The sequence below is a fragment of the Pteronotus mesoamericanus genome, unplaced genomic scaffold, assembly GCF_021234165.1.
Source record: "Pteronotus mesoamericanus isolate MK-2021 breed Mesoamerican mustached bat unplaced genomic scaffold, CSHL_Meso_final contig_317, whole genome shotgun sequence".
In the NCBI taxonomy this organism is placed as follows: Eukaryota; Metazoa; Chordata; class Mammalia; order Chiroptera; family Mormoopidae; genus Pteronotus; species Pteronotus mesoamericanus.
In genome coordinates, this window is record NW_026555133.1 from 2,898,949 (window position 1) to 2,919,834 (window position 20,886).

General features: G+C 55.3%; 2 protein-coding genes across 2 annotated transcripts; one reads left to right on the forward strand and one right to left on the reverse strand.

Moving 5' to 3' along the window:
* Positions 1-2,209: 2,209 nt before the first annotated feature.
* AIPL1 (aryl hydrocarbon receptor interacting protein like 1) lies at positions 2,210-11,054 on the reverse strand. The gene is made up of 6 exons (XM_054575635.1): positions 10,959-11,054; positions 10,180-10,359; positions 4,477-4,665; positions 3,430-3,606; positions 3,172-3,313; positions 2,210-2,412 (listed from the first exon to the last, which is right to left on the reverse strand). The coding sequence occupies exons 1-6, from the start codon at positions 11,052-11,054 to the stop codon at positions 2,210-2,212; spliced, it is 987 nt and encodes a 328-aa protein (XP_054431610.1).
* Positions 11,055-16,871: 5,817 nt separating this feature from the next.
* Positions 16,872-20,304, forward strand: PIMREG (PICALM interacting mitotic regulator). The gene is made up of 4 exons (XM_054575636.1): positions 16,872-17,165; positions 18,773-19,068; positions 19,575-19,670; positions 20,271-20,304. The coding sequence occupies exons 1-4, from the start codon at positions 16,872-16,874 to the stop codon at positions 20,302-20,304; spliced, it is 720 nt and encodes a 239-aa protein (XP_054431611.1).
* The last annotated feature ends 582 nt before the right edge of the window (positions 20,305-20,886 follow it).

Sequence of the window (20,886 nt, forward strand, 5' to 3'; positions counted from 1 at the left end):
CCAGATCTGGCCAGCCAGGACCTCTCTGGAGACTGTTGTCAGAACCCTTGAGGAAGCCAGGGCAGGACCAGAGGTCTGAAGGTTGCTTGCTCTGGGCCCTGGGTCACTCTGCCCACTTCTGTGTCCACCTCCCCTGCACTAGTGAAATGGGGTCAGACAGGGCATGAAATGCCCTGGCTTGTCCCATTCTCTGCCTTTGGGTGATAGTAGTGATAAGCTAAAATGCCCCTGTTCTCTCTTTCTCTCTTTCTCTCTCTCTCTCTCTCTCTCTCTCTCGTGCACACACACACATTTCCAGACGAGAAGCACATGAGTAAGGACCGTGCCTGACAAGACAGAGATCACCAGCAAGAAGCCGACTGACAGGCTCCGAGAGGGCCGCCTCCGGGAAGAGAAGAGAGGCTGTGCGGGACTAGGAGGGAGCAGCGGCACAAAGCCGGGAGCTGTCAAAGGCTCGGCGTTCTGTGTGCCCGCCGTAAAGAAAGACGGGCGACTAGAAATGCGGGGCCAGGCGAGGTGGGACAAAGCTGACCCAGAAAGTCCTGAACCAAAACGTGGCTTGATTTCAATTCAACGGATGGCGTGTAAGAAGGAATTCTTGGGGCTTCTTCTTTTTTTTTTTTTTAACAGAAATGTCCCTAATGACTGGTCCAGTTTGGGACAGGGAAGGGATCTCCAGTTGTTACAACACCTCCTCCAGCCCTAATGCCACTACGCTCCACAGGGGTGCCAGCCCCTACCCCTCCTTAGTCCTGGGCTTGCGAGTGTCCTGCGGCGTCAGGAGCAGAGACTTGCCCACAGGATGAGGCCGGCCGGACCAAGCAGGGTCCTGGGACACGTTCAGGCATCAGTCCTGCTGAGGGCACCACAGATGGAGTGAGATCCTTGCTGTCCTCAAAAGATGGGTGGCGGGTGGGGATACTGCAGATAAAACATGGACAAGGAGGTGGAGGCTCCATTGTCCCTGGTCCTCAGATAGTGTCCCTTGCCAGGTTCTTCCTCTCCTGAGCCAGGGCTGCACCGAGGGCGGCTCAGACAGCATCCAGGCCTCTCTCCCAGGACAGGGAGGAGCAGGGGGAAGTCCCCTGCTGCCCCCTGCTGGCCACTACAAAGCAAAGACCTCAAGACACTCCTCTCTTCCCGCGTCTGCAGGTCACAAGTAGTGTCCCCTCCCTTTGACCGCCTCTAAAACCTCCCCTGGGCTCTCTCTCAATGTCCCTGGGTAACCCATTCGACACCCAGCCTGAATCAACCGAACATGAACCCTCTTACCTCCACGGTGGGAGAGGAGGGTTTAAACCTCAAATCTCCTAGTGCTGCCAAAGCAGGGAAGAAGACAAAAATCAAAGCATGCCCCCCTTGAAATATCTGCTGCTACTTCTGAGGCCAAGCATGTCCCCAGTCTGTGACCCGGGGTCATGACTTTGGAACCACAAAAAAGAAATGCAATCACAGCGCTATTGGTGCCCTGCAGCAAAACCACCTCACACACCTGCTTCATGTAAATGCTGTTTATTGATTTTCAAATCTTAGAGTCAACCTTTGGGCAAAGCACAGATGACTGAGTTTTGGATACAAGCAGAGCATAGAAGTTAACAGCTGGGAGGACAGAAAAGAAAAGGGACCTCAGGCTGTTAGGCAGGAGGAGGTGGGAAAGCCGGAGGGGTCCGTCCCGGTGCGGTGACCCCACCTGTACAGGAGAGAGTCGGTGGGATTGGATAAGAGTTCTGCAGGAAGTGGATAAAGTTACAAAAATAACCAAACAAAGAGCCAAAAATATAACTCTCCAAAACCGGGAGGAGAGGAAGGAAGGAATGAAAAAGCATCAAAGCATTAAATTCTCACTTTTCATTGACATGGGGTAAAATGACGTGTGATTTAAACGTACTATTTGGAGATAGAGAAAACCACCAAAAGAGTGACAAATGGGGTCAAACTGCTGGCTCTGGGCTTAGAAATGGGAACCATAGGACAGGAAAGTTTAGGCGTTCATTTTTACAATGGGTATGTATTATTTTGATTTTAAAAATTAATTTTAAATTGTAAAAAGTGGCGCCAAAACCCTGGCCAGTTGAACCAGAAATGGCCAGGCCATCTGCTGGCCGCCCAGTGCCGTGTCCTGCTGGCGCAGAGGGGTCAGTGCGGTCGTGGGTGGCCCGGTGGGGGGCGGGGCCGGGGCCGGGCCGGGGTGGGCCCCAGGGGCGGTGCCCTAGCCCAGCGCCTGCCGGCAGCGCAGCCGCTCTTCCTCCCGCTTCTCCTCCAGGCGGCTCTCCAGCAGCCTCAGCTGCCTCTGCACCGCCTTCCGCATGGCCGGCTCCAGCTCCAGCACCTTCTCCAGGTCCGCCTTGGCCTCTGCCTCATTCCACACCTCCGCATGAGCCCGGGCCCGCACGTAGTAGGCCTTCACGATGCCTGCCGGAAAGGATCTGACTGGACCCTCCACCCAGGCCCAGAGGCAAGCCCACGGGCTGGTCCTTACCAGCTTACAAAACCCTTAACCTTAACCATGAACCTTTACTTCCCTGTACCTCCTGATCCCATGTCCTTGACAGTGAAATGGGGATGATAACAATAATAACAGTTGCAACTCCCTGCCCTTGGGTGGACCCTTCCCAGGCCTCGTAACTGATTTTATATTCATCACTTTCTATTCTTTCTCTTACAAGAGGCTCTCCAAATTGTGTACGCTTCAGGCCCTGTCCCTGCCCCTATCCCGTACGGCTATTACACAGATAAATGACATGACAGATGCAGAGAATTTAGTGCCTCGTGCCCCTAAGTGTTAGAAGCTGTTCCTCCTAATTCAAATCCCACCTCCACAGACGGCATCGTGGTACTGACCTGCCTGGGCATCACAGATACTAGCACGTATTTCCTTAATTGTGTTCTCTGTATCGATGGCTCCTTTTCTAAAATACCTGTTTACTCTCTCCTCCACACAATCACAGGCTCGGTGAGTTACTTATAGATTTGTCCTAATGCACATTAAAAATAAAATATTTCCACCATAAGCACGGCTGGTCTGTCACCCATGATACAGAAACAGGCCTGGAAAACCGCGGGGCGGGAGCAAGTTTAGGCGCCTTGACGGCATCTGCAGAGTGTGAGGGCTGGGCCGCGACTCTGCAGCCCTGGGCCAGCCCCGCGCCCACCCGCACCCACCGCGCACACCTGGGTGGTGCCGGAGGATGTCACTGGTGTGCTCCAGCACCTCGTAGTACTCCTCCTTCTTCAGCAGGCACTGGCAGTAGTTGAGGACAAGGGTACTGATCATCTTCTCCAGCTTCAGCCACTGTGCCTCCCAGGGCTTCTCCTGCCCGTGGAGAAAGAAAGGGCTGCCGTCAGCTCAGGCTGCTGCCTGACCCTCCACCCACGGCCCAGGCCCAGTACCAGGCAGGACTGATCCCCCGATGGCGGGCAGCCTCCCACCTTGGTCTGCAGGTTCCTCAGGCAGACTAGGGCTTCCTGGTACTTGGTGGAGGCCTCCTCATAGCGGCCCAGCTTGAAGAGCCGGTTTCCTTCGCCATGCAGGACAGGTACCGCCTGCATCTTCTCCGCGGGGCTCAGGTTCCAGGTCTCCCTCTGGTACTCGCCCGGGGCCTCCACCTGGACCAAGAGCAGCAGGTCAGCAAGGCAGGGCCCCGGGCCCTGCACCCTGGCAGGCAGGGAGCCCAGCACACCTGGCTGAAGCCAGTTCTGCGATTTCTAGAGTGAGGTTCTGCAGGCAACACCACGCTTGCTGATCAAAGACAGAGAAACGGGAAGGAGGCAGCAAGTCCCCGGGGCCCGACCCTCAATCAGCGGTTTTGTGAGAATCAGGAAAAGGCCTGTCTGTGTCAATACACTTCACTTCCAATATTCAGAAAGTCGCCCTGACACTCACATGGTTAGAACAAGGCACCACGTTGCCATCTGCTGGAAAACTATCACTGCACAAGTACAAGCACACAATGTCTGCAGTGAGTGCCTCAAGCCAGGCGCTCTGTGCCGTGGACAGTTCTCTTATTTGTGTTCACCCACGCGTCCCGCAGGCTCAGCCATGAGCTGAGTCCTGACGTGGGCCTGATGCTCTCCCGCCACCCCATAATCTTGGGCCACCAGTCACTGTGGCCGAGGGGGTGACCACTCCATGCTGCCTCTCCCGATCCTGCAGAATCAGGTCTGAACCACAGACCACGGGGGCGGGGGATGAGGATATAATTTTAAACTTTTAAAGACAGAAAATAGAAGTAGAGAACCAGTTGAAGTAAAATGTCTCTAAAATAAAAACAAATGCCATTTTTTACAAATTGGTCCCTAATGAGCTTTTCGCTTAGGACAGGCAAAGTGCCTTTAGGGGGGAGGCAGGAAGGTGCTCAAATTCCAGTCCCCCTGCGGTTTGGGGAAATTGTCTGGGTGGTGGCCCGTGCAATGCCCACTGAGCTCCTTGCTCTCTGGTGCTGGGACCACCTCTCCCTCCCCCGCCTCAGGCCCCACCTGCAGCAGCTCGATCACGAAGATGAGAGGCTGCGGCTCCTTCTGCAGCTCGTCCAGGTCCTCGTAGCCCAGCGTGTGGTAGGCGAACATGTTGGCCAGCCCACAGGTATGCACGTGCCACTCGGTGGGGTCCTTGCCCTCAGCCATCTGCCGCAGGCTCCGGGACAGGATGGGGTAGACCCCCGTGTGCTGGGGGACAGGCGGTGATGGCATGGGAACAATCTGCTCGGAGCTACCTGGGGGTTCCAAGGGCCCCCACTAGGAGCCCCCAGGAGTACCCTACTGCCCCTGTACACCTGCCCCATGGCTGTGACCACATATTGTCCCCAACACACCCCTACTAATAGCTGCATGTAACTGTGCCAGGCAAAGAACTCTACGTCTGTTAGCTCCTTCAGTCCTTAAGAGCAGCGGCCCCCAACCTTTTTGGCACCAGGGACAGGTTTTATGAAGACAATTTTTTCACGGATGGAGGAGGGAGGAGGAGACAGGAGGCGGAGCTCAGGCGGTACTTCGAGCCAAGCTTTGCTCACTCACTGGCTGCTCCCCCATGCTGTGTGGCCCGGTTCCTAACAGGCCGAGGGCCAGGGGTTAAGGGACCCCTGCTTAAAATGACCCGACAAGGGAGGCACTGTTATTAAGACCCTTTTACAGATGAGGAAACTGGAGCCCAGAAAGATTAAGTAACTTACTGAAGGTCACGCAGCTAGGAAACGACAGAGCTGGGATTCAAAGCCAGCTCCAGCGGCCACGCTCCAGCCGCCACGCCCTGCCAGGCTGCCTCCTGCTGGTCTCTGTAGTCAGCTCTAATGTGCGCCTCTCCCAAGAACCCTGCGTCTGTCAAGCCCGTGACTTGCAGGGCGGGAGGTGTGGAGAGCGGTGGAAGGAGAGGGCCGGGGTCCGAGAGGGCCAGCTTGGCTCCATGACAGTGCCGCCACTTAGCAGCAAGCCCAGTGCGCACCCCACCCCCCGCCCCTGCTCTGAGCTCCAGTCCCCACGCCCTCATCGCACCTGTCCAGGAGCAGGGCTGTCGCAGGGGTTAAAGAAGATGGTGCAGATATTGATCCCGCTCGCCACAGCCTCAGCCAGCTCGAGGAGCTGGGACCGCCACCCCCCAGGTAGAGGGCTCCTGGGAAAACCGGCCTCGGGCCAGGCCTGCGCGGTGCTGGGCCTCCCCCGCCCCATCTGCAAGCCCGCACACTCCACAGGGTGGTGTCTGAGAACCCCTCTCCCTGGCCTGGGTCCTGAACTAGCCCATCTCAGGCTCCCACATGGCAACTCCAGTAAAGACACAATCCTGGGTCCTGGCTGGTGTGGCTCAGTTAGTTGGAGCATCGTCCCATACACCAAAAGGCTGCAGGTTCAATTCCCAGTCAGGGCTCATACCTGGGTTGTGGGTTCAATCCCCAGTCTGGGCATATATGGGAGGCAACCCCTCAATGTTTCTCTCTCACATTGATGTTTCTCTCTTTCTCTCTTTCTCCCTCCCTGCCTTCCCCCATCTCTAAAATGAATAAGCATATCCTTGGGTGAGGATTTTAAAAAAAAGGAAAGAAAGAAAAAGACACACTATTGGGAAGTAAAGGGGCAGAAGCAGTTCCGCTTAGCTCCACATCACCAGCATGAGGATGAAGGTCACCCTCTCCCTGTCCCCTGCAGCCAGGATCAGCCCTGAGTGCCCTCGGCTTCTTTGGGAGAGACGTGACCAGGTGGCGGTTAAGCCTGTTGGGATTAAGGCCGGACTGTGGGAGGGAGAGGCCCCCAGGGTCAGCTGGCTACAGGGAGGAGGCAAGTCACCCATGAGCTCTGGTCCCCAAGGTCAGGCGGCATATGGCCTCGTCGCACTGGACGCCTGCTGCCCGAGCACTGCCAGGGCCTGGTCAGCGCGGCGGGCTGTGGGATGCCGCCAGGAGGGGGTAACATCTCAGGACGGGAGGTGAAGGCCAGGGAAGGGGCAGAGCTCCAGGATCCCACCCGCCCAGGGCAGCACCTCAGAGGCAGGAAGGAGGGTGGGGATCTCAGCTCTGGGCCCACTCTCGAGGCCCCTCTTGCCCGGCGGCAGGCCAGCAGGGCAGCCCGTCACAGGAGGGTCTCTCTGGAGCTCGACCCGGCCCGTGGGACTCCCTCAGCCCACGCAGCTGTGACTAGGGCATGGAACGCGCACTGCCATTGTCCCTCTCTGGGGCCTCAAGGACTGAGCCTGGTTCTGTCTGAGGGGCTGTATCTATACTGGAGGTTGCCAACTGGCATGCTACAGGCCTTATTCAGCTCCCAGACTGGTATGTTCATTCCTCCTATTGTGAGGGCTTTTGTTAATTAGTGGCCAACATTTAAACGTGGAGAAATTTTACATACTAACAAAGATTTCTGGCTTGTCTCAAACACCAGCATATCCAGCTTCCCTGGGCCTGCCTCTGTCACATGGCCACAGGCCAGTGGGAGCTGAGGGGCAGATGACCCCCAGTCACGCAGGGTTCCTGGCCCCTCATGGAACTTTAGTCTGCAGCTCCGACCTCATGAGATGGCACCAGCAAAAATTCCCACATAGAGAATAGGATCTTCCCTCAGGGGTGGGGGCTGGGAGGGAACAGAGAGGGATATACTTCAGGGAGAAGCTCCCAGAGCCCGTGACTCAGTCTGCCCTTCTGGTCTGGGGGGCAAGAGGGGAGGGAGGAAGGGAGGCCCCTGCTCCTGCAAAGACTTAAACTTCCAGGTGGTCCGGTGAGGGCTGTGCAAGCGGAGAGCCCTGCAGCAAGTGACGAGCAGCATCTGCTGGAGGAGAACAGGTCTCTCAAGTCCTTTGTCAAATAGACAGACATGCCCGCCACACTGATTGCTTAGTCTCTGCAAAGCTCAGATTCTGAAGCAAAGAAATGCCCCATACAGAGATGGGTCAACTAAATGAGACCTGCCAAGCCGCTTCTCATTTCCTGGCCTGGAGGTTGCCTCTCGTTCCATTTCTAGACCTGGTAAACTCCTATTCACCCTCCAAGACCCAGCTCAATGCCATCTTCTTGAGGAAGCCCCCCTAAGACCCCAGAGCAGTTAGTGCCCCTCTCCTGTGGCCCTGAAGCCCTCTGTCCTTACTTAGTCACGCCGTGGCCTGGGCTGTCCTTGGCCATGTTTTCTTAGGTGTCTGCTCCTCCTCCAGAATTCAAGTTCCTTGAAGGCCAAGGACTTTGCCTGTTTTATTCTTAACACCCAGAACAGGACAAATCCAGTGCTCAGTGAGTGTTGATAGATAGATAGATAGATAATGATGGTACTCTGAATTGTGAATAATATTGATTGAAAGAAGGGATAGATGAATTGATACCTGGGTGTGTGGATGGACAGAAGGATGGATAAAGGGTGGATGAGTAAGAAAGGAAATGACTCAGGAAGGGTGTGTGTGTGTGTGTGTGTGTGTGTGTGTGTGTGGTGCGCGCACGCGCACGCATGGGGCAGCTGTGGGCTTCGAGGAGATGTGGGGGTACTGGAAAAACCAACAGTTGATATGGCATAAAAAAACGTTACCAGCCTGCGAGATGGCCCGTGTCTTTATGTGACTATTGATGTGGCCAGAAGGACACAGACACCACAGGAATTAAAGACTCACGCCCATGTTTTGGGAATAACAGCAGCTGTGGCTTTATAAATAAGAAATCAATCAACCAATGAAGAACCTACCTTCTATGAACCCAGCAGTACTGTGTCACCAAGTATGTGTACAGGGAAGGGGCCCTTGAAATGACCAAGTCTCTTATATTTGGCCTAAATTACAGTTACATATGGGTTTAAAAAGTGCAGGAGCTGTTCATTGTAAGCAAAGTCAATGGATAGCATTTTAAACTAACTGAAACCACGAAGAAGCCAATTTTCTGAAAGTTTGACTTGTTAAAAATAAAACATCTTTTTAAAAAAATTTAAAACATCAGGATGAAGAACAACACAGGGATTGGTACAAAGGAAAAATGCTTAATTAATATCTGTTAAGGGAATGAAGAAATGGATAACACATTGGATGCGACCCCCTAGTGGTAGAGGATGGCACTGCAGCCTGGCTCTATTAGCCATTTTAAGGAGAAACACTCTGGATAGGGAGAGACGAGACCAGGGTCCCCACCCTATTTCTGTCCCTTAACTTTGCCACCCAGAACAAGTTACTTTCCTTCTCTGAGCCTTAAGATTCCTCATCAGTAAAATGAGGGAGTTGGTCTCTCCAAATCTTCTAGTTCAATATAATAGCTCTAACTTTTCAATTGCCCCACACCATGACGAGCCCTGGTATACATCATGTCTTGTAATCCCTACACAGCCCCTATTTTTTGTTAAAAAATAAACAAATTTGGGGATTTGTTTATCTATAAATTATAAATTAGATTTCCAGAAGGGACTAAGGACTTCCTCAGGGTCACACAGCTAGTAAAGACAGAGCAGAATTCAAATTCAGTTGTCTCTGTCTCTCTCTCCCTCCCTTCCTCCTGCCATATATGCTTTTTTGAAAGATAAGTGGCCCTGGTGAAATAATGGGCCTGGCTGTCCACCATCAATGGTTTCTAAGTCCACTCGGTGACAGTCAAGGGGGAGCTTGGTAGCAGCTGGGTCAAACGGTCAACCTCTGAGCCCATCCACCAGTCCTGCCATCGCCAGAAAAGAGGTAAGCAGACATGGAGTCCCTCCCAACGGGGGGCACACGGCACAATTTCTAGAAAATACATGCGAGCAGAGGACATGTTAGACAATTATTCCATGGTGAAGCAATGAGCCAAATCAGAATATGAGAACTTCTACACGAAGAGTGACCCAGTTCCTCCAACAAATCCATGTCAAGGGGAAAAAGTGGGAGAATCCATAGGTAAAGACACCTGAGAGACTTATCGACAATGCTCTGTGCATGGACTTTGTTTGGATCCCGATGTAAACAAACCAACCATAAAGAATAAATGTGACCACAACAGGAGGAATGTGAACAATGACAGGACAGTAGTTGGCATTAAGGAATTACTGGGATTTTTAACAGATGTAATGATGATATGGAGGTTACAGTTTTTTAGTAGCCTTCTCTTTAGAGATATAAGCTTTAGTATTTACAGATAAAATGATGTGGCAGCTGGTACGTGCTCTGACCACGTGGGATGAGGAAGGGAAATGGATGGGAAGGATGAAACAGGACTGCCCGCGGGCGCTGGTGGCTATAGCATCGGGCGATGGATCCCTGGAAGTTCAGGACACTTTTGTTCACTTTTCTAGATGTTTGAAAGTTTTTATAAGAAATGTTTGTTTAAAGAACAGTGGGTTTTGCCATTTCTAGCTGAGCCACAGAAGAAGGCTGTTGTGTAGGTGATTTGTAAGAGTGCCATAAATGTGAAAACAATTCTGCAATGTTAGTAGAAATTGGGGGAGGGGACCAAGGGCCGGAAGCCTCCATGATCTGATAGTCCTGCACAAAAGGAGGACCGCGGCGGGGCAGGCTCACGCCTGCGGGGCCCGGCCCTGCTCCCACGTCCCGCCAGCCAGCTACGACCCTGACTGTCACTTCAGGGCCTCGTTCTTCCCGATGAATCCATCTCCATCTCCATAGTAGCAGGGAGGAAGGACGCGGGATTTGCCTCACAGAGCTTTGTTTTATCTTTCCTTTTCTGAAACACGGCCGCTCTGCAGTGTGGGTGGGGGGACCCTGTAGAAAGCAAAGCCAGGGCTGGGCCGGCACAGCCTACTTACGATGGTGTCACACCAGAACTCAGCCACCTCGCGGACCCGCATGGACGTCAGCAGGATTTCCCAGACCTCCAGCTTGAACATGTTCCCAATGATAATGTGCATGGGCCGCCCCGCCTGCTTGCTGTCGTCTATCACCGTCCGCTCCTCATCGCATTTCATGGTACGGAAATGAAAGGTCACCTGGTCACCAAGAGAATGGACCCTGATCTAGACACACCTCCCAAGGCCACCCCCCTGTCACCAGCTCTGAGTGCTATCCTCAAGGGTCAGCTCACCCAACCCCAATCAGAGGCCCCAGACCCCAGGACATCCCCACCCGGCCCGCACTGCCCCAGGGATGAGGAATCCAGTCCCTCCTAAATGGCCCCCTCCCAGTCTTGATGGCTCTGTGGGTCAGGATGTCCTTCCCTAAGTAAGCCATACATCTGAGGCCACAGACACAACCTCCCCGTCACCCAGGGAAGCCCACCAGAGATGTGTGGCCAAACGCCATGGCCCCTGAGTGCCCTTCCTTCTCACGCAACATTTGGGGCTCCAGAAAATTCCCCAAGCCCTTCCCCCCCCCCCCCCCCATGCTGCAGGTTAACTTGTAAAATATCAAAGCTGCCCAGAACAGCCATTTAGAGTTTCCCGATGCCTTGGCACGGACAGTTCCCAGAGGGGCCTGCCTGGCCACTTTTTGGCAAAGCTGAAATCTGCCTGCGGTGCCGTGTGGCCCAGCGGGAAGGCGGAGGCTGCCGTGGAAGGCCCCTCTCCGGTCTGGGGGCGGCCCCACTCACTCGAGATCCGGTGATGAAGGTGGGGAGCTCCCCCGTGCCCCCATGCAGAATGGTCTTCTTGACCCCTTCCACGTTCAGGAGCAGAGCAGCATCCATGGCTCGCGTGGAGGGAGGTGTCCAGCCTGGGCTGAGATAATCTCACTGGGAGGCCCAAGCAGGGGGATTTGCCCTGCGGGAGGGGTGTGAATTAGAGGGGTAAGGCGGGGCAGTGCCCCAAGCTGGCCCCAGGCTGCTGTCAGGGCTACGCCCAGCAACCTAGCCGTCTGCCCCGAGTCCACTGCTTCTCACAGGGAGGCAAGGCCCCTGCCTGACACTATTGCATCAGCTCTGGTTTTGTCCACCTCAGAGAGGCAGTCAACTGGAGCTTTCTTAAAGAAGACAAAAGAGGGAACGGGCAGTGAGAAGCCTCAGGCCGCCGGAGAAGAGACGCACAGCTGCTCTGTCCTGCCGGTCCCGGTCCCGGTGCTGACCCTGGTCTCGGACTCCTTGTTCCTTTGAACGCCAGGCCAAGGCCCTGTGGCCTCTCTGGTCCGTGCCTTACCTCTTTCCTATTTCCTCCTCCTCTTCTCCCCAAACCCTATCTACCCACAAGAGGCTGTGACATTGAGGAGGGAAGGAAGAGTGTCAGCTTCCAGCTGGGAGAATACTAAAGTGGAGCCCTCCCCCAGCGCCAACCCTGCCTCTCCTAGGCGGTCTGGCGGAGAGCAGCCGGCTCTCCCGTTCCCCTTGGAGGTTCTGGCCCTCTGCCCTGAGACCACCGGGGAGCCTATGGAGCGGCAGGAATCCTGGTTCCAGGAGCTGAAGTAAAAAGTCATGTGAAGGCTTGGTGTTTGGCGCCACCTTGTGGCAATTTCAAATTTTTTGTACTGAGGCTTTCCAAGGGCCTGAGGATCCTGAGCCATCCAAAGCCTTTCTCTTCTTGGTCCCTGACTGATTGACTTGTTTCCTACAGAAGGAACACAGAACCCTGGCCCAGGGAGAGATGAAAATACTGGAGAAGGCAGATAGAACTACATTCAAAGGCTGATCCCACCTCTTATTTCCTGACCTTGTGGCCTCAGGTGTCTCCTATCCCTAACTCCATTTTCCCAACCGAAATGGGAAAATCAGTGCTTCCTGCCTCCCTCTCATGGAAGCTGGGAGGCCTCTCTTAAGCAGTGAATTGGACCCTGAAAACCAGCACCCCTGAAAGTCTCCCCTAAGGAGCTGTGGACATACAGGAGGCCCAGCCAGAGCCAACTTGTCTGGGCCCGGGCAACCCAGGCTGGGCAGCAAACTGGGCCCCTCCAGCACCTGTCTCTGAGTGCTCAGACCCTCCCACCCCTGCCCCACTGCCCTACCCACCTCCCGGAGGACCCAGCTCCATTCTCCCTGGGGGCAGGGAGTCGGGGCAGGGAGGTCCTCTTCTGTTCCATCCTTTCTCCAGCCAACCTAGGGCTGTCTGTGTGCATAGGAGGTCAGATGAATACTTAGATGAAAAACTACCAAGAAAAATAAAAGTGATCACCGTAAAGTCCAGGGAGAGAGGTTGGAGGGGACCCACAGCAGGGGAATGGCTGCTTCTGGGACCCCAGCAATGTTCTGTTTCCTCCCCGGGGTCGTGGTCCCATGGGTGTTCGCTGTGAAAGTATCCGTTATACTAAGCTTCGTGTTCTAAGCATTTTTCTGCCCGTGATACCATTCACAGTGGAAGAAGACAATCTAATCATGTCTCACACTTAAAACTCTCCCACTGTTTCAGTTGCTTCCTTTGTAGAAGAGCCAAAGGGCACATGCAGGGACTGCAGAGTTATGCAGAGGAGGAAGAACTGAGGCATTGGGCCCTGGGTGGCAGGGGTGGGAGGCAGGTGGCAGGAGGGGAGGGTGCATTGAAGCGGATGTCAGTGGGTTCGACTTCGCTGCTGAGAAGAATGGAGCGCTCAGGCCGGGACCTCCAGACAGACTCCGGCTCCCACCCCTGCCACCGCCTGGCCCCCAAACCAACATCCTAGTGGACTTCATCGAAATGCAACCTTAATAACCCCAGCCCCCTCTTCGAATTCAGCCAAGGCTTCCCACTACCCTCGGGATAAATCCTAAGCTCCTTTCCCCCCCCCCCGCAGGAGCCCTGCAGCTCCTGGCTCTGGCCAGCCAGGCCCCTGCCCTCTCTGTCTGGCTTGGCCTTCTCTGGTCCTGGAACCTAGCAGTGACCCGGCCTCCCAGCGTTGTCCTCATCCCCTCACTTTGTCCCCTGAACTCCTTAGCTGAAGCTCCATAGGCGGAGGGCAGCCTGCTCCGGCCCCAGCTCAGGGGTGGCTCCCCGCCCCCTTCCTATCCGCTCACCGCCCCCAGCTCTGTGCATTCCTGGCCCTTCGCACAGTGTGACATCTGCTGCTTCCCTCAGACTGACAGTTCCAGGAGGACAAGGAAGCGGGTGGGTGCTTTACTGGGACATGGAGCCCCCAAGGCAGAGCAGGGCAGGGCTGGAGCTGGGCCCCAGGAAGCCTCAGCCTGGAACACCTGACGGGCCTTCCTCCTCACAAAAAGGAGCAGGAGCCCCCACACCTCCACCCCTCAACTAGGAGCCAGCTCTCCTCAGCACATCCTCCCCCTCCCCCTTGCCCCCCGCCCTGCTTCACCACCCCGTGCAAAGGCAGAAGGAGACAGCCTTTTCATTCAGCAGCAAATGTTTCTTCTTCCTTTTTCTCATTGCCATGGAAACAGCTCTTCCTTCACCCAGCCTGCCAGTTACGGTCTTGAAGGAAGGGAGTGAAAAGCCCCAAGCAGGGAGGGCATTCATTCATTCCTTCCTAATGCTTGATGAGACCACATAACCAAGGGTTGAGAATTCAGGTGTTAGCCCTGGCCGGTGTGGCTCAGTGCGATGGAGCAGGTTCGATTCCCAGTCGGGGCACATACATGTCGGTTGCAGGTTCAGTCTCAGGTCGGGGCGCATGTAGGAAGCAACTGATCCATGTTTCTCTCTCATCACTGTTTCTCTCCATCTCTCTTTCACCATCCCTTGTCCTCAGGTGAGGATAAAAAAATTTTAAAATTGATAAAAAATAATAATAAAAGAATTCAGTTGTTAAAGTCAGACCTCTAGGGCTTCAGTTTCTGCTCTGACTCTTCCTTCCTGAGCAGGAGGCTTCACCCGTCTGACGCTCAGTGTTGTCATCTGAAAGGGGAATAAAAATAGTGCCTACTTCATAGAGTTGCCTTGAGGATGAACGAGGACTAAAGAAACACACTCAGCACACACACATTGTAAAGGCTGGGCAATCACAGAGTTGTGTTGATGAACACGAAGTGCCAGCCATTGCAAGAGGTGCTGATAGACAATTGTGGCAAGACGATCTAATTCGAGAGACTTTTCACTTTCCCTAGTCTTTCCAACACTTTCAATTTAGTTTCCCTAAAAATAGCAACTCTTGCTTTTTCGCTCCTCATATTTCCTTGGTAAAGGGCATGAATTAAATTCCCTAACTACAGTAACAAATACTACAGGCATAAACAGGCTTGAAAAAAAAAAACACTTCTAACACTTAGGAAACAAACAGCTCAACGAGGGAACCAAGGTGAGCAGGAAAACTAGAGCGGCGAGCCACTGTAAAATCAATGTAGTTGTCGCCAGCATTATTTAAAAAATAAAATAGATAAAATATCAAAGGACATTACACGAAGTCAAGTATTGTATCAGGAAACATTTGTTGCTGTTACATATACGAGCATGTGTGTGTGCAAGGTGTCTGACCTGGGTACTGGCCCCGTTGAACTTGATATTCCCTGTGCAAGAAGAACCTCCCCCCTCCCCACACACACCACACATTCAAACACACACATTCTTTGCTTGGTTAATTCATTCTCTAGGTCTCAGCTGTAAATAGCAATTTTCATTTCATAGTTGTCTTTGGTTACTTGATTGTTTGTAACTTGATTCATTCACATCCATCTCTTCCCCACGCGCTAGGTTTGAGCTGCATGAGGTTCAGGGGGCATCCGTTGTGTTGGCGTCAGCGACCCATTTTTAGCACAGTGTCTCATCTGTCGAACATCAGTAGGTATGTGGAAAGACCCGAGAGAGGGGACATGGGGGAGGAGCAGGGGGCCCGGGAGAGACCAGGGTGACGTTTGTTGGGGTGTTGGTTTAAGGTGGTGCAGAGCCCAGGAGGAGCTGGGTGTCCAGGAGGAGGTTAAATATCGTGCCTGGGAGAGGTGCAGGCTGAGAGGGGGCAGTGGGGCGTGGCGGTGAGACCCAGGGACCCTGGTCCCAGAGTGGCAGGTTTGTAAATATATAGTAACTGTGGAAAATCAGGAACAAACCTCACCTCTCTATACCTGAGTCCCCTCATCTAGTCATAGGCTGCAAGGAGGGTCAAATGAGTTCATTATATAAAGTGCTTGACACAGGTACTTGGTGCATAGTAACCGCCCCATTTATGTTCATGATTCTCAGCATCCCGCAAGTGTTGGAGGCGCAGGTAACTGAGGCCAGAGAAGTGGGTGTGATCACCCAGAGATGAAGAAGAGAAGGAGCTTCAAGGCGCCCATCTGCGGGAGAGTGGCCAGAGAGGTGAGGCGGGAGACCAGACCAAGGCGGCACCAAGGAAACGAAGGGGAGGAGTGGCCAGGGCGGCTTTGAGGTCCCATAAAGGAGAGGCCAGGAGGAGGGAACTTTCTAAATGGCCTATTTTTTAGCTCGATTGGATGCTAAGGGAAGAGGGAGGCATTCGACTGGAAGATAGGGAAGGGGTCAATGAGCTGGCGGGAGCGGAGGTGTGCTCCGGTCTATCCCTTCTTCCAGGACGTATTTTTAGGGAGCAGAACGTGGGTGTCGAACGCAGAAGCGCAAAGCTTTGTCTCAGGAAGGCAGAGGGTTCAGAGGGAAGTTTAAAACAAAACCTCCCCGGGAGCTCAGGCCCCGAGTTCTTTGTAACAAAACCACTGAGACCTCCAAGCAGGGAGTGAGGGGGTCCCTAGGCGCCCGGAACCCCGCCTCCGCCCCGCCCAGTAAGCCCAGCCTGAACCCTCTGCAGTTCGAGGAGGGGCCCCGGCAGCCTGGGGCCAGGCGTCCGGGAGGTGGCGTTGGGGCACGGCCTGAGACCGGCGGCGCATTCCGGCGGCGGCGCGGGCGGGACCCGGGGACAGAGAACGGCAGGCAGCGTCACGCGACGCCCAGCCCCGCGGGTGTCCTTAGGGATGAATGGGGACTACAGGGCAAATCTGAGAGCGGGATTCACGGCCTCAAGAGCAGAGAGCCAATGGGATCCCTGGTGTGACAGCGAAGCAGGAACGGAACCAATCAGCTATGAAGACAAAGCTGGGGGCGGATCCGCGCGGAGTTTCAAAAATCGGCTAGGGTGGGCGAGGTGCATCTGCGCTCGGCGTCTGGTGAAAGTGGGGGCATTTGGGTGAGTGCAGCCCGGGGCGTAGTAGGGCTTCTGTTCAGAAGAGACCTGGACCGCGGGGGCGAGAGGGTGTCTATTTAGGCCAGGCACGCCCGTGTAGCGTCTGGGTATTTATTGCAAGGTGGAAATGAGGGCTCTGGCCGGCCCGCCAGGGTCTGGGCGGGAGCGCGTTGGGTCAGGGCGAGGTGTGAAAGAGGCGCTGTTCCTGCGCTCGGCCCGCTGCTGAGGCTCGAGGAGAGCCGCTCCTGACTCTGCCTTCCTCAGACACTTACAGCGATAGACCCCAGGAAATGCTGACCAGCCTTGCTGAACCTCTGCCCTCTTCTGGGCCTGGCTGACCATCCCCACCTTTCAGGAAGCACCCTGCTCCTCGCACCCCCAAATGCCAAGTGCACCCCTCCCCAGCCTGCTTCTCCTGTACCCGGGGTCTCTGGAGCTCGAGAATGGGGTGGAGGATGCCTTGCTGACCTGCCTTTTGACCTGCTCCCCAGGGTCTGGTGGACAGAACAGACTGCTGGCCAGGCAGATGGCCTCTCGGTGGCCAGGCGTGGGGGCCGCCATTCGCAGGAGATCTCTGCAGGACCAGGAGCAGCTGGAGGAGAGCGAGGTGCTGCAGCCAGCAGTTGGCCCCCTGGAGCCCTCCAGGGGGGCACTGGGCTCCCTCTGCAGACAGTTCCAGAGGAGGCTGCCCCTGCGAGCTGTCAGCCTCAATCTGGGGGCAGGCCCCTCCTGGAAACGCCTAGAAGCCCCAGAGCCGGGGCAGCAGGGCCTCCAGGCTGCAGCGCGCTCAGCGAAGAACGCCTTGGGTGCCGTGTCCCAGGTAAAGCTGACCATGGCCAGGTCAACTGCTGGCGAAGCGTTGCCCTAAGGAAACCCCAGGCCCACAGACCCCATAAAGGCAACGGCTTTATTTGTTCAATGCTGTGTCCCCAGCACCCCAAATAGCTCCTGGCACTTAGTAGGTGCTCAACAAATGGTTGAGTGGGTGAATGAAAACAGTCTCATGGAGGAGACATCCCCACAGTACAAGATGAAACTGCAAGCGAGTAGCTAATAATGGGAGGGCCCCCGAAACAAGCTTAGTCGGTAAGGCTTCCCAGATGGGGTGCTTCCACAGTTCTCTCAAGAAGGGGGAAGAATGAGGAGCGCATGAGACAGGAGGAACCGGGTGAGTCCAGGCCCAGAGCTGCGGGAGAGCAAGCAACTGAAGAGAGCAGGCGGGAGCTGAGTTTGGGAAGGGCCGGTGAGCAAGGCAGGGCAGTGAGGGGGGCCCAGTGTGCTCCCGGCGCTTAGACGCTCCCAAGAGATGCAGGTAGTCTTGGGAGCCAGTAGAAAGAACTTACAACAGGGTGGGAATCAGGTCTGATTAGAATATCAGAGCTTGTTCTCTAGCTACTTGCTGGAAAAGGGTCTAGAAGCGGGGTCTCCCCTGAGGGGGTCGGGGCCCTGGACTGCAGAGGAGTGAGCAGCTTCGGGAGCTGCTCAGAAGGTGGATTTGGGAGGGCTTGGTGTCAGATGAGACACGCGGACAGGAAGCTGTCACTTAACGTTGGGTGTGAGGTGCCCAGGTGGCTTCCAAGTGAATGCATCTTCAAACCTGGAGTTGGAGATGTATGGAGGTGCCACCTAGAAAGGACAGGGGCTGAGAGAGTGACAAGAGCTCCAAGGAGAGAACAGGGGGTTCTCCTTGCCTTCTGATTGGGAATCTGAAGTAAGGGGAGAAGGAAGATGTTCCTGGTCTCTGAGCCAAATGTTAGTCTTTGTCTAGAAGAACCCCATGATTGTTTTATCCCCAGGGATCAGAGATGAGATGAGGTCCCCTGTCCAAGGTCACATAATTCAGCAAACGTGACTCGGGTCTTGCCCTAATGACTCTGGACTCCGGTTTGCCAAGGCAAGGACAGTCTCACTGAGGAAGAGCCTTCACAGCTGTCCCCCGGCTGGTGTGAAAGGCTTGAGAGTTAGGGCTTGGTCCTGTGGGCAGTGAGCAGCCATAGAATGAGCAGCTGAGCATCATGATCAGAACTGCCCCTGATAAGCATCTCTGTGCATCAGTGTGGAGGGAGGAACAGAGCGAGGCCAGAAGCGGGGGACAAATTATCTCACGGTATCCTGGGGGGTAGACTTTGCCCTTGAGTCTCTGGGTCAATCTGTGTCCCAAAAGAAGGTTTGGATTTAGGCAAATGGAGGCTCTATGAGCCGGTGTGGTTCTGCTGCTGACCACTGCACTCACACCTGGGAGGTCTGAACTGGAGCTCGACATGGACCCCTGTCACCTGACATCACCCATGTCCCTCACCCTGGAGACTAAAAGCCACTGGTGTGTGTAGGTCAGTTGACAGGTGGAGGGGTCCGAGCTATGGCTTGGAGACCAGGGTGGCTCACCCTTGGCTTGTCTGTGCTCGCATTTCCATGTACCTGTCTCAGAGAATCCAGGAGTCCTGCCAAAGTGGCACCAAGTGGCTGGTGGGAACCCAGGTGAAAGCCAGGAGGAGGAAGAGAGAGACGCAGAAGGGCAGCAGCCCCCCAGGCCGCAGCCTGAGCCAGAGGAGCACCCGGCTGTCTGGGCCCAGCCCTGGCCGCTCAGCTCCGGGCCCCTGGGAAAGGGAGCATCACCGCCTCCCCACCCAGAGGGGCCCCTGTGCCCACCCACTGCGCAGGGCCAGGAGGGAGGCCGCCTTCCGGAGCCCCTACTCCTCTACAGAGCCCCTCTGCTCCCCCAGGTAAGCAGAAGAGCATCTTGCTCCTGAAACAGTAACAGGCCCAGGGGCTTCTGAGTGCATCCCAGGGCTCCCTGGAGCCAGAGGCACCCTGAGCCGAGTCACATCTGTGTTCTGGCCCAGCTCTGTTCCCTGCTAGTCAGGGACCTGGGAAAGTCTTTAGGGCCTTAGTTTCCTGTCTATAAAAGGAAGAGGTGAGCTTAGCTCTGCCTGTATCACACTCCCAGTGAGACTACAAGCCACTCTGGAAGCCATCTTGAGGCTGAAGTGGGGAACAGCAGGGCTCACCTTTTTACATGATCACCTGCTCTTGACCTTGATCTCATGAGCCTTGATCCATCTGTTCTCTGTCAGCTGTTCCAAGTTGCTCTGACGTCACTTCCTAGAGAGAGGTCCTGGGGTGCTGACCAGACCCCACAGACCCCAGGCTGCAGTGCTGGGTTGGAAGGGGCGTCTGCCACAGATTTCCAACCAGGCACTGGTGCCTGTGGCTTTTTTCTTCTGTTCAGTGAGTCCGACAGTGACCTGGAGCCTGTGGGGGCAGGAATCCAGCATCTCCAGAAGCTGTCCCAAGAGCTGGATGCGGCCATTGTGGCTGGGGAGAGGTAAGCTGGCTTCCCACGCTTCAAAGCCAAACGGCTAGGGGGGCCCCCCTCTTGCAGGCAGGCCTCCCGCTCCGGCCCACTGTGTGACCCTGGCCAGCCCCGCCCCTTCTCTGAGCCTCGGTCTCTTCAACTGCAATGTGACAGGGCACAGAAGACCTAGATCGCGGGGTGGTTAAGGATGCACCGTGGATATACATGGCCCTCTGGGCCTTGGGCCCCCACCCTTGTCCATCACCTGGACCTTCACCAGGCTGGGTCCTGGTTCCTGAACAACCTGCCCTGCGTCCAACACTCCCCAAGGCCCCCGTATGCCCTGCCCGCCCATGGGATAGGGAAAAGCTGCGTAGCTGCTTGGAGTTCCTGGTCTGCTCCAGACCCCATCCTGTGGGCGGAGCCTGGGTCTGGCACTGCCCTAACTCGGAGCCATTTGTACATGGCCGACGGGCTCTTAGGCGGGGCCCTGCCAGCTTTGATGGTACACCGAATGTGCCAAGCTCCCACCATGTTGCCGGGTCTGGCCTTGTCTAGTTGGAGCTGGGCGGGCCCCTCAGAGCCTGCAGCTCCCAGTGGCATCTGCCTCTCCTGCTTTCCCATCTCTAGCGGTGACGTGACCTTTTCTTTCATTCGTGACTGAGGACAGTGCCCTTCAGGTAACGCCCGCCCCCCGCCAAGCATCTTTCTCAGTGTCCTCTGCTTTCTCCTCTACTCCTCCTACATGAGCGCGTATGCATATCTGGAGGCACGTTAAAGAGCTGAGTCTTCTGGAAAAACCCACAGAGCTGATGGCCAGCAGAGCAGGAAGTGCATAGTCGCCCTGCCCACTCGGAGCCAGAGCTGCTCGCCCTACTGACCCCGTCACCTTCCAGCCCTCGTTTGGGGGAAAGACTATGGTGCCCTCATTCCCCTGTCCTGAGCACAGTGAGGGGCAGGAGGGAGCTCTGTCTTGGAGGAAGCAAGCCATCCTTACCCCGCGTCCCCACACCTAGGGCCCCCGCCTCCCCTTGAGTTCCTGAGGAAGCCACCAGGACTTAGCAGTGCCCCCTGGGCCATGTCTGAGCCCGACAGAGACCACCTGCCCCAGCCCAAGAGTGGCTCGAGGACACCTGGGAGAGGAAGAAGGATTGTTCATCCTGCTCCCCTTTTAGGCTTTGAGATGCACCCCACACTTGAGCCTTGTGGTTGTCTCTTCCGCAACGTGAGCTGCAGGCTCCAGAAG

Bases quoted from the DNA above. Each gene is read 5' to 3' on its own strand.
- PIMREG (XM_054575636.1), top strand. From the start codon at position 16,872: ATGGCCTCTCGGTGGCCAGGCGTGGGGGCCGCCATTCGCAGGAGATCT. The intron at 17,166-18,772 runs GTAAAGCTGACC...TACCTGTCTCAG, and splicing joins CCTTGGGTGCCGTGTCCCAG to AGAATCCAGGAGTCCTGCCA. The intron at 19,671-20,270 runs GTAAGCTGGCTT...TCCCATCTCTAG, and splicing joins GCCATTGTGGCTGGGGAGAG to CGGTGACGTGACCTTTTCTT.
- AIPL1 (XM_054575635.1), bottom strand. From the start codon at position 11,054: ATGGATGCTGCTCTGCTCCTGAACGTGGAAGGGGTCAAGAAGACCATT. The intron at 10,360-10,958 runs GTGAGTGGGGCC...CTTGGTGACCAG, and splicing joins CCTTCATCACCGGATCTCGA to GTGACCTTTCATTTCCGTAC. The intron at 3,607-4,476 runs GTGGGGCCTGAG...CTCTTGGTCCAG, and splicing joins TCGTGATCGAGCTGCTGCAG to GTGGAGGCCCCGGGCGAGTA.